The following is a 13,256-nucleotide window of genomic DNA, read 5'->3' on the forward strand; positions in this document are numbered from 1 at the left end:
ATAAGTACAGCAACAATGGACTAGAGGCATGGCTCAAGTGCTAGAGCACCTGCCTACTCCTGAGTTCAAGCCCCTGTAAGCAGCTACCTACCACTCATCCCACCCCCGAAGAAAAGAGAGAGAAAATAAATCTCCGTGTGTAGCCTCACTTGTTTATCATGTCCACAAGCATCCTAAAGTCATGGGGTGAGAGGGCCCAACTTGGCAAGCCTATCATTATCTACCAAACTCCCAGCACTGCCTTTAGATCTTTGCCCACACTAAATGTGGTCAATGGTGACATCATGTAGAATCTGCTAACATAAAAAAAAAAAATCACAGGTCCCACCCCAGGCCTCCTTATAAGTATGATTCAGATGGACATTAAAAGTGTGAACAGTGTTTGTGAGCTGCTTTATATGCACTGAACTTCTCAACTCCCGAGACATATCACACCCTTCAGATCTCCATGTCTTGACAAAAACTACACCATCTACTTAGAATGTTCTACCACACCCTTTGCAGCCTGCAATGTCCTTGGCTAGCATAGGGCATGGTTTAAAGTAGCTCATAAATACGTGGATGACTGAATGATTTGATCAACTAGCTAATGGGTGAGTTCATTCAGGGACTTGAGAACCTGAGGTATTCAAGCAGAAATTGACTGTTAGGCAGTTGAAAATATCCAAAGTGGGCCTAGCTGGAAATAGTATTCATTTATTAACTACTTTGAGGTTGCAGTGTTGGATAGATGAGGTCACTCAGGTTGAAGGTGGATTTTGAGAAGGCTATCGGCCAAACCATGGAAAAGATGACATTGAAGGGACTTATTTAGGCAGTGAACGTAGACCAAGTGGTTGGGAAGAATCGTTAAGTGCCAAGGAGCTTCAAAGAGATAAACTATTTGGTACATGGGTTATCTTTATTTTTGGCAACTAAATGAGGGAAGTAAAAAATAAGAGGCATGGTGGTACATGTCTATAACTCAAGCCCTCCAGAAGCAGAGGCAAGAGGATCCCAAGTTCCAGGCCAGCCTGGACCACACAAAGTTCCAGGCCAGTCTAGACTACATAGTGAGACCCTGTCTAAACAAACACTCAGAAAAAAAAACAGTAAGGGCAGAGATAAAGCATTGTGGAATGACTATAACAAGCTATTAACATATGTATTATCTCATATTTATTTTCTTGTGGTGAGACACTTAAAATCTACTCAGCGATTTTCAAAAATACATTGTGATTAACTACAGCCAGCATGTTAACAATAGATCTCTGGAACTTACTCATCCCATGGAGCTGAAATATTATATCCTTTAATGAACACCTTCCCAACCCCTCCCCAGGATCTCCCTTCTCAGCACATCAAGGAACAGGCACACAGAAGACAGTGGCTTGGCCACCATGAAATGGCTAACAAGTGGCTGGGAGATGGGGCTTCGTTTTAGTTTCACTCATGTTGGCAGTGTGAAAACCAGCAGCACCCCATTACTTTAAAAAACTTTAAGTAATGCTGATGTTGCAGGCGAACGAGCCAGGTCTGTTTTCAACTCTAAGTCTTGGACAATCCTGGAGCCTTCCTACTGCCTCAAAAGTGTCCAACTAAGATCATGAAATTAAAAAAACTAACCAGAAAGCCTCAATATTTGGAGCACAATCAAACCACCACAGTCACCAGTGGTAGAAATTAAGATGTCATTGGGAGGTCATCAAAGAGGAAAGTGGCATTCCAGGGGCATAATAGCATAGTGATACAAACACCGATTTGTGACCTTGGCTAGTTATGTTATGTAACTACTTCATCCCTCAGTTTCTCTACTTGTACAATAATCAATACCTTCAAGAGTTGCCAAAGTGTATATAAGGCCCATAGAAAAGTGCCTGGAATCTAATAGCTGTCCAGTCACAGGTTTAATTTTACTACTACTACCTCTCTACCACTTCTGCTACGATTAGTAATAGTAACAGCAACAATGAAAACGCATCAGACAGAGTTCCGTCAGCAACCAAGGTATAACCCCAAATTCTTTACACCCTAATTAGACAAATCTAAAGAAATATTTACCATTACTGCACTGCTGTATACATACTTTGTTTTGCCAACAGTCAATCATATTAACACAGAACTTGAATTCATAGCAATGCATTTCCAAACTGGTCAGCCATACCTAAAGAATAATCAAAGCTGTACATCAATCACACAGATTGTAAGTTGTTTCTTAAGCTGAAAACTTGGGGGAGGGAGAGGAACAGTTGTCTTGTTTAGATGAAGACATTCATCCTTTAATGATCTGTCCACTACACCCTAATTAACACTTACTTTATAAGAAGGGTGACTATGTGTATTTAAATAACCTTAACTGAGAATATGCCTATCCAAGTGAGACATTCCAGAAAAAAATTAAATACAAGTACCTGAAGATTCCCTCACACACACACACACAATCCTCCACATGTAGTTTATTTCTTCCACCTTCCTGAGTTAGATGTGATATAAATATTTTTATCCAGGAAACACAACCTGGTGTTCTCAACTCAACTTCAGTTTAGGTCTTGACAAAACAAAGATGGGAATGTACCACGTAAACTGGTTTTGAGATCCTTCATTTTTTTCCCGAAGATTTACTTTCGAAATTTCAGCCAAACCTAAATGAATATGTATGAAAAAAGGTGGAGGCAGTTTTACAGCCTCAGGTCGAAGATTAGACTTGTTAATAGAATGTTGATCCCATGAGTAATGCTCGCAGCTGTGGCATCCAACAATGGAATTAACATTTCAACAGGAAGCAGAGAGCCATCCCAACAGACAGGGCCACCCGATCCCGCCTCAGAGCGCTTCACATTCAGAGCGCTTCGCACACATACAAAAAAATCCTTCCGGAGGCTACACAAAGTGTGCCTCCCAGAGTCCCACCTATGGATTTTTTTTTAAATGACTCATTTGATTATAAAATCCCGCAAGTGCTTGGTCCGACAAAGGAGATCAGTCAGCTAAACACTGACATGGAAAACGACCAGTTTCTGGATATCAGAATGTTTGTGCTTTCTAACGATTCACGCATTTTTTAAATGCCTTCCTATTCCCTCCCAGAAAAAGGTTCTACCGAAAAATGTACTTGGCAATCCTTTACCGGGATTACCCTGTACAAGTCATTACTTGAACCTCATTATCTTAAAAATGAACCAACTCATTACAAATTCAAACCCTAGATTGGTAAATTCTCTCTTGCACTAGATTTCCCACGGTCTACTTCATAATTTGCCGTCTAGTAGCAGCTCTGGTTTGCGCTAGCCTCTTTGGGGAGACCAAGAACGTCCAGGCTGGTGCTGTTTCAGCACCTCTTTCCTAGAGGTAGCCTGAGCGATCGGAGGCACTGAACGGCTCAGTGTCCTCTGAATAATGGCGTTTGTAATTCAGTCTCCCTGCTTGGACTACTCGACACCTGAAAACTCGCCGCCCAAGGCTTGGAAGTTTGGTGAGGCTAGGACACAATACGCGGGAATAGGCAGGAGCCACTGAAGTCAAGCCATACCCAGGGAAGGAAGAGTCCGCCGCGGAGAAAGAGGTGCAGGAGACGCACCCGGCACGCGGTGCCCAGGACCACCGCGGCGGCCACCGCGCCCCCCGGACACCCCACGCCTCCCGCGCGCTCCCTTCAGGGCTGCCCCACCCTCGTGGCTCGCGCGCCTGGCCCCGCGCAATCCCCCTGGTGCAATTGTGCCCACCCGGCACCACTACCGCAGAGCCCCCAAATCGTGCCCGCCCCCTCCCCCACGCCCCATTGTTCCCGGTGGCCGCGGGCTGCGAGTGCCCCCCCAAGCCTAGCCGGGTGCTAGGAACCGAATGCCCCCCCATTCCACTCACCCGCGGCGCCGCACAGCAACGCGAAGCGCAGCAGAAGCTCCATGGTGGCTGCTCGGCCGTGGGTGGTGGCTGCAGACAAGGCGGCTCTAGCTCAGGATCTCAGTCTCCCCGAGCCTCGCACACTCCCGACTGTCTCCGGGCGGTGGCAGCGGCGGCGGCACCTCTGCGTCCCCGCCCCTCCCCCGCCCCTCCCCCTCCCCAACTCGGCAGGTGAACTCGCGTCACTTCCGGCATGGTCCCGGGGCGCGGTGACTAGTGCCAGCTGAGGCTGCAACTCTCCGAGTTGCCATGGCAGCCGGGCGCAGCGCGCGGCGGTCCGGGGAATCCTCCAGTTGTGGTCATTCCCGCGCCAGCAGCGCCAGGCACCGAGTGCGCGGGTCGCACCTCCCACGCCCTTCAGCCTGAGCCGTGTGCCCGCCTTCATCCCTTCAATTAAATCGATATTTTGTGCCCTGGGATCAGGCCAACCGGTTTCACCAGACAACTGCAATCACGCCCTCCCTTAGGGTGCGGCAATGACAACGCCTGCGCTCCAGTCCCTAGACCCAGAGGAGGCTCACGCATTCCACCTGCCGGCTCCCACTCCGCCTTCCCCTTGGGGTAGTTAAGGGTGCAGGCCTCCGGGCACTTGTCCCAGCCTCGGCGACTTGCAGCAGAAAAACGAGCTGGACAATCTCCGGTGTTCTGCTGAATGCACACTGAGTCGGATGGGTGGGTGTGAAAAGCGCGAGAGAAGGCTTTTCTCCCTCACCAGTAATGACTGAACCCATAAACGTTGGCCACGATTTCAGAAATACTCGTTTGGTTGTTTTTCCTCCTTGCTTTTATAGGCTGTTCTTTCCCTGAAACTGGCCCACAAGGACCAGGGAGCTTTAAAAGCGAAGCTAAATGAGGGTGGCTCAAGGAATTAGGTAGGGTGGGGAGTGAGGGGCACAAGGATTTAGGGATCTTCAAAGTCTCTTCAACCCTACAGTGTCGCCTCCTAATGTACTCCATGCTCGTTCTTGTGTCATTTGCTGCTGTTCTTGGTTACTTTTCCCAGATAACGTTTATTTATAACTGCAGAGAGACTTTGGATTGCACGACAGTCCCTATCAGTGAATTAGAGAAAAGAAGCGATGTGGCTCCTCGGGTAAGAGCTTGGCTGCTATGTGGGCAAGTTATTTAGAAGTGTCACCTCCCGAGGTTGAAATAAAAATTAGATGAGATAATGCATTTTAAAAATGGCTGGCACCTTGCCTGTCATGTAGTAAGTACTCAGGAAGTGAAAGTTAATAAAAAATAATATTGGAAAATTCTTGCTATTTATTGAACCAGAAAGGATAAAGGGCAAAGAAATTAAGTATCAGCAAGACCAAAATTGTCCAACAGCAATTCAGGCCAGTTGGTTGCTAATGTGCTACACATTAAAAATCTGTGGAGAAATTTTCAAAAATATGCACCACTGCCTGAGCCTCACACCAGTAATACTAATTTAACTAGATTTGAGTGGAATCCTGTCTTACCTAAAAGGAGTCCAAGTATAGATGTGAGACATAAACAGCGGCTATCAATTTCCTATTAATTGAGGAAACAGGAGTTCTATTGTACAATTACACATATAGAGTATCTGAAATTTACAGTTTCATTTACCACATTGTACTTTATGAAATTAAGTAGAAAAGAACAAGTATTGAAGTTGTTTGTATCCATTTCACAGACTCAGGAGAACTTTTCCTTTATTGTAGCTCATATTTGTTACATTGTTGTTATCCTTAGGATCTACTCTAGTAGAAATTAAACCCACCCTCCAGGATTATTTCAGCCACTTATAAAAGTACATCTTAGAAATTACCCAAAGGAATTTGCATTTTACTCTATTTGGTAGCACTTTTTCTTATAATCATCACATTTTGCCTCCTTCTCTGATAGGCATTTGCATACCAATTAATCACCTCTTGCTGTGAATATTTCTAGAAAGCTGAAAAGTCACACTAATTCATCTCTGTTACAGAGCACATAGTAGATTCTCAACTATTTGTTAAATGTTTATTTTCTATAGCATGCTATAAAATTATTTAAATATTCAAATTTATTTAAATATTCATACAATGGCAAACCATTCCACCTTGATAAATCTTTTGAGAAAGTACTTTTTAAAAGGTAAATTGTAAACCATACTTTTAAAATGTAAATTTTAAGCCAAGCATGTTTGCTCATGCCTGTAATCCTAGCACTCAGGAGGTTGAGGCAGGAGGAGCTCAAGTTTGAGGCCAGCCTGGACTATGTAATGAGATACTGCCTCAAAATATAAACAAACAAAAAGAAAAAGTGGGAGAGGTGTCTGAAGTAGTAGAGTGCCAGCTTTGCAAGAGCAAAGCCTGAGTTCAAGCCTTAGTCTTGCCACACACAAAAAAGTGGATTTTACAAAATTAATACTTCTGCATCTTTAGATTACTAAATAGGATTTTTTTTTTTTTTCAGTATTGTGGCTTGAACTCAAGGCCTATACCCTGACCCACTGCACCAGCCCTTTTTTGTGATGGGTTTTTTTCTGGATAGGTCTCATGAACTATTTGCCTATGGCTGGCTTCTTACTGGCCACCTTCCTGAGTAGCTAGGATTGCAGATGTGAGCCACCGGTGCCCAGCTAACTATGAATTTTTAGAGGCATATCATTCTAAGATATAAGTAATTATGAAAAAAGCTGTTTATCTTATTTTTGTTCTTCAGAAAGTTATATAAATTCATCTTTGCACTGTGGATTATGACTAAAATTTGAAATTATTATGACTAATAAAATTGTGCAGGTAGGTGAAACCTAATAATGACATCTTTAAAAGGTTTTCTGACTCTTGTCAGCTTGGAAATTGTGTCTCCTGGAAGTTGTAATGAGATAATTTCATTAATTCTATAGCATGCAATTTATTCATTGTTTTGTATATTCAAACCATGGTGCAACCACTAACTGAATTGCCCTGTCTTAGTAAAACATCATTTTGTATAGCCTTTAAACCAGCAGAAATGTGATTCCTATTCCATCAGGAAGGTAATAATTAGAACCAGACATAAATAACCCTGTGGTAAATAAAGCATGTATCCCTACACAAATTCCTCAGCAGTAATGGATCTGTCAACACACCCACAGGTGATTAAAATTATACACTCATTCAAAGATTAACTTATACTTAAAGAATGAAAGGATTTCCACCTTTTCCTAGCCTAGAATATGAAAACACTTTCTGTCACATATGACACTACTGATTTCTAAAATTTCTGGAAGATGATAATGCTATTTTTAATAAGAAATCAAGTTTTCTCACTAGCATGTTGTATTTACATTACTAGAACAATGGTTTCACAGATTAATGTCACTCAGAAACTACCTATAACCCCTAAGCAGTGAATTTATAAAGACATACAATTTTAGTTTCATGCATGCACATAATATTCATAAATCGGCCTTAGCTAGTGGCTCAGAATGTTTTCCCATTAATTTTTTATTAGGATATGTTCATTGTACAGGAGGGAATCACTGCGATGAATGCAGAGGGTGAACTTGCAGGGTGAACTTGCTCAAAGCACTGTTGTGAGGCAGTGTAAAGAGTTCTTGCCTGCGTGGGCCAAAGAATTGGCTTGTGAGTCAGCACATTGACTTGTGAGACAGCAAGGTTGGCACACAAAGTGGGATTTATTAGAGAAAGAAAAGGCTGCAGCTACAGCAGTGCAGCAGAGCCCAGAAACTGGTGGCTCCCTGCTGAGGTGAAGGCTGGGGCTTTTTATGGATGCTTTAATTCTGGGTTAGGGTAAGGGTTAGGTGGGCTTTTTCCATTGGTTGTGTATTCATATGCATGGGCTCTCTTCGATGAGCTGGTCTGTTTGCCCCTTATGGGGGGAAGCAACCTTGAGAGCCTTCTTTTATCAGCCCTGTGGCAGATTTATGACACCCTGTATCTCCTTCTCAGGGAGCAGGGCTCATAGTGCTCTCCATGGGGGATGGGATACTTATTCACTCATCTGTCCTTTAGGTCTCCAGACTCAACAGTACATTGTATGCATTATCACAGTGAATACCCTCATATCACTAATGTATGTTAATTCAAAAAATTAAATATAATTTAAAAAAATTTACAAAAAGAAAAAACTAATCTCCAGCACTCAGATAATACAGGGTGACCAGTATTCTGGAAATATATGTGGAAAAGGACTGGAGCATCAAGTTTTTTATTTTTAATTTATTTTTAGTGATAGCACTGTTGGGATTTGAACCCAGGTATCCATGCTTCCTAAGCAAGCCCTCTACCACTGATCTATATCCCCAGCCCTATTTACTGTAATTTTAATGAAGTTTCCATGAAGCATGGAGGTAAATGCATATGTTTAATTCTATACCTTTTTTTCATAGGTCTCTCCTGAATTCAGGTGAAGTGTTCCCATGCATAATTAAATTTTCAAAGTCTAAAGAGAATGAGCATCTTTATCCTACTTCTGAATAATACAAGATTTTAGCTATTTTAATTTATATTTGTATCCAATTTTTTTCTGTTTACCTTATAAATTATAAATTGTCGTGCTATAGTCAATGCACAGTTAGATATCTGTGTGTCTCTGTTCATTATTTCATTTTGTATCTCAAACCACTTCCAAAATAATTTTCCTTCTTTCAGAATTAAGCACTATACAAATTCCTTTACTGAGTATCTCTTTAAATTTTCTTTATGTTGATCTAAAACTGTGTTGTCCCTGAATTGTGGAAAAATTTCAGAGTTCAAACTCTTGCTGAATGTTGCTTTCCCCACATTTTCTTTAATTTTATCCTCTAGAATGCCAATTAGATATATGTTACATTTCTCATTTTATCCTCCTATTTCACACTCTCATTTTCCACATATTTGATATCCAGAGCTGAATTGCAGGTAATTCTTGTAGTTTTCAACCTACTACTTGGCAACTTTGCTGTTCAGTTACATTGAATTTACTATTCAAATATTTTAATTGGTTATATTAGTCAGCTTTATATCACTAAAACAAAATACCTGATGCAGGATACTTATGAAGGGAAAAAATAAGTAAATAAAATGTTTATTTAGCTCACAGTTTTGGAGGTTCAAGGGCTTTGGGACCACATCAGCTCAGTAGGGCCCCATGGAGGGAAACATGGCGGAAGGCAGGAAAATGTCTTGGACAGGCAGTCCCCTCTTTCTTGGGCAAAAAGAGCAAAGAACTGTGTAGGACCAAGTGCAGGTTCTTAGCACAGGCCACTCTCTGGAGCGCTCACTGCAGGAGACTAGTATGCCCTTCCAAGAGCAGCAGCCCTTCCCCCATGACCTAAGAACCACCCACTAAGCCCCACCTCTTAAAGGGGTCTGTCATCTTTCAATAGGGCCATGCAAGGGAGCCTTTATAATCACAGGAACCTCAGGGAGGAACAATTAAACTACATTCAAACCATAGCATGGATTTTCATTTAAATTATATTTTCATTCACAGATATGTAATCTTTGATTCACATCTACTTTGTTAGTTTCTTATTCCCTACTCATACGTATGTCTCTTCTATTTCATTAAACATAGTAAAATACTCAATATATACATGCATGTGTAGTATATGTAATAAATACATGATCTGAGGCATATGTCTCATTTTGGTTTTGTTGCTTATGCAGATTCTTGCTTCTTTTTCATATTTTTTATGAATTTTTTTATTGTAAGGTCATGTTTATGGAAATTTATATGAATTATTTGAGCATTTTAAGTGGTTTCTTTGAAAGTAGATTTGTACTGACTTTTGCCAGGATCCTAAGGGCACTGCTAACCAGGAAAACTTGTAAAATAATTTCTTAGGTTTCTCACATTGTAAACTTGGATCAGAAATGAGCATGAAGAAAGGCTTATAGGTACCAATTCTCAAATAAGTTTCATCACTCTTATCTCTTCAATAGCCTTTTAAATAAAATATTATTCTCCCTGCTCTTTAGGTTAGCTGTTCAGAAAAAGCAGCCCACTTTTTCTTTGTTTTAATCCTTCTGGCATTTTTACTTAGTTTTTTCCATTCATTTTATTAAATTACTTCAAATACCTTGTATTTAGCTGCTTTTGTGGAATTCTCTAGTGTCTGGAAATAATGAATAAAATTGTCAGGAAAGCGTTCATCAAATTTTCCCAAATTTTCTAAGATAGAACATTTTAAGAGCCCCATACTGACTTTTAGGGGTCCTAGGTACTTTTACCTTGGTATGTAATAAAATTGTTAAAAATTGTTGTTTATGACTATATTGGTAATAAGGCAAATCTAACTCATATCATTATGAATCATATCATTATTTCTTGTTTTAAAAGAAATTAGAGCATTTTCATATGCCCTGGGAGAATTGGCTCTTGTTTCTCCTTCGCTCCACCCCTCATATAAGCTGTTCTGCTGATGGTATAATCGTTAACGTTTTCATTGAAAGAAGGAAAAAGTGTGACCCTGTAAGTTTCCCTCCCATACCTGTTTCTATTTTACCTCCCTATTCTTAGGGTATTATCATCTCTAGCCCCTTTTTTCTACTTTCCTTCAAATGCCTAAACAATCCACAAAGTACTAAATTTGTCTTCTAATAAGGAAAAGAAACACATAAGATATTTACCTAGGAATAAATGTGTGGTTCCTGTTTTATGTAATCTCTTGCTCATGTTCATATTCACAATTCTCATTTTGACTCAAAGTATTTTTGTTTTTTTTGTTTGGGTAAAAAGAAATAAGATGAACAAAATAAACCAGGAGTTTATATTCTCTTTCCAGGATTTTATAATAAATTTCGCAGTGAACTTTGGAAAGGAAATAGTTATAATGACTGGTGTTTGCGACATACACCCATAGGGTATTTTGAGACAAGGTAATTTAATGTTTGCATAGTGCTTTGGGCATGTCAGTTCAAAGATGCTTGGGTTACTCAGCATTCACCCGTTTATTTTATACTCAGATTATAAATTTAAATATTACAGAAGTGTATAGAGTCTCATATACTTTACCTTTTGCTGATTTCTTTTTGACTGAAGACAGCTTTCTGACTGACAGATAATAACAATGCTTTACATTTATAGGGAATAAAACATCTTCATCCAAGGAGTTCAAAGAACTCAGCAATTATGAGTCATTGTTCTTTAAATTATCTCTACAAAACTGGAAGTGGGTGTTAAGTATTGACCAGGCATTTCAGGAGTCAGACATGTAGTTTCTTTGATAATATTATGGCCAATAGCACCCATTCTTTCCCTGTAAAAGTCTTCAATGGCTTCATTGCATTTATGATAAAGATAATAATGCCTAACTCTGAAGAGTGTAGAGCTCACCCTACCCCTCCAGGTTCATTTCCTACTGTCATTATAGCCTCTTTGCCCCATGCTTGACCTTCTCAGGTGTGTTTCTTCTAGTCATTCTTCCCACTTCAGATCAATAGTCCCTTCCCGAGAGGACACTTAGATTAGTCAAATTCTGGCTTTATAGTTTTTAAAACAAACAAAGAAATGGAGCATAGATTATTCCAGAACAAGTTGCAGGTTCTATTGGTGATACAAGTATTGCTTGCAATTTTAGAGCACTTTCCAGTTCAGGGCACTTGCAATAGTTGCAATTTCATGCACAAATGTGTCAATTATTTGTTTGATTAATATTTGTCTCACTCCCCCAACTGTAGGCTCATGAAGACAGGGATCTTGTCTGATTTGCCTTACTGTTGTAGCTCCAGCATCAGTTTAGCCCTTGGTTCTAAATATGGGCTTAAAACATAGTTGACTGAACTAAGTTTGATTTTTAGGAAAAAAGATTCTTTGAGAATTCGAACCCAAATCTTGAAACTCCAACTTGAAATTATAACCAGGAAGAAAATATTGGCATTCTAAATTGTTATTCTAACATACTTGAAGAAAAGAAGGCACAGAATTTCTTAACAACTTAAACTAAAACCATTAAAAGTCTAGTAAGATAAGAGACAAATTAGGAAAATGGTGAAAGATGGTGAGTTCAGAAAAGCTGTGATTAAAAGAAACTATCATAATTAATACAAAAGTTTATCTCTGGTCATTTGAAATCTTAAATTAGACAAAGGCTAGTGAATTATTTCTACAACAGGAGTCACCCCTTGAATCCATGAAGTAGACTCCTCTCCCTACATCCCTTGGTTCCTAGTGAGAAGGGACTCACTGTAGATTTTCCTAGGTTACCTGAGGAGAGAGACCTGGCTCTTTAGAGCAGTCTGCTCCTTGGCCCCATTGAAGGGTTCACATCTGAGACTCCTGCGGAGCTGATGTCAGCAAAACCTCAGTTGTTTTGTCTGAGTGCTCAAGTGTGACAGGGTAGGCAAGAATCCCTTTTCTTCTGAAGTAAGGCTTTTTGGTTTAGCACAAAGAACAATCCAAGGTGTGCTTCTTTTTTTGTTTTGTTTTCCATTTAAACAAGGGCTATCACAATCCAATCTGTGTTTTGGAAAGAAAACTCTAGAGATTGCCAAGAATGGATCTGAAGAGGGTGGGAAAAAAAAAAAAAGGAAGGAGATCAATGAAGAAATTATTGCCATGGTTACCATGGTTACAGTAAAAGCTGGAGAAGTGTGGCAACAAATGAGGCTTGGAGATATTTTGGAGAAAGAACTAGAAAGATATAAGCCCAGTTAAGGGAACAATCAAAGCTGTCTCAAGTTTCTAGGTTTAGGCAACTCATGGATAAAAGTGCTATTAACTAAATAGGGAACAGCAGACAAGCAGGTTTAGTGGAGTGCAAATGTTGGTTTTTGACGCCTGGGGGACATCCAAGTGGAGGTGCCAGAAAGACAGACAACCTGGCTGGAGATCCAGATTTTGGAACCTAGATTACACTCTTTTGAGGAATTAGTTTGTATTTTATATTGGTGGTAAATCTTAATACATCTCATAGCAGCCAAACTGCAAATGTGGTTCATTTCCCATGGAAGCCAACAAACACCCATTTAGCCTATAGTTTTCCTGATGGAACACAATGAAATGTTATTTGTAAGGATATTTCTGTGGGGATTCTCATTCACCAGACCTTCTTGGTACTCCAATACAGCATCTTTTCTTGCTCCCATGCAGAGCTGGTAACTGAGACTTCTTTGCTGAACCTTATTCTATTATGAGTAACAAGGTCACATAGATTAATTAAGAGCAAATTGCAGACTCTATGATGTGGAACTAGTACTCTTTGTAGTTTTAAGGAGAGGGGACTATATTTTTAGCTAAAGGAGTAAGATGGAAGATTGGCAGGGAATCTTTTAGGTAGGGAATGTAATATACCGTGGATAGATGCTATAGTCGATGGAGTGGAAAGTTGAGTGAAGGACTCTGGTTAGAGTTGAGAGAGTGAGTAGCTGCAGTGACTGAGCAAGAATGGGAAACCTGGGAACCACAGATCCTGTACAGTTTGGCTGACATTATTAATG

General features: G+C 40.3%; 1 protein-coding gene across 2 annotated transcripts in view; it reads right to left on the reverse strand.

The window, feature by feature from the left end:
* The window catches only part of Cxadr (CXADR cell adhesion molecule), a 58,340-nt gene extending 54,327 nt beyond the window's left edge, over positions 1–4,013 (reverse strand). For both annotated transcript variants that reach the window (XM_074072871.1, XM_020151143.2), the window contains exon 1: positions 3,841–4,013. In XM_074072871.1, coding sequence (XP_073928972.1) covers positions 3,841–3,883 — 43 coding nt within the window. In that variant the 5' untranslated portion in view covers positions 3,884–4,013. The remainder of the gene's footprint in view (positions 1–3,840) is intronic.
* Between the last annotated feature and the right edge of the window lie 9,243 nt (positions 4,014–13,256).

This window comes from Castor canadensis, chromosome 5 (assembly GCF_047511655.1).
Source record: "Castor canadensis chromosome 5, mCasCan1.hap1v2, whole genome shotgun sequence".
Lineage (NCBI taxonomy): Eukaryota > Metazoa > Chordata > Mammalia > Rodentia > Castoridae > Castor > Castor canadensis.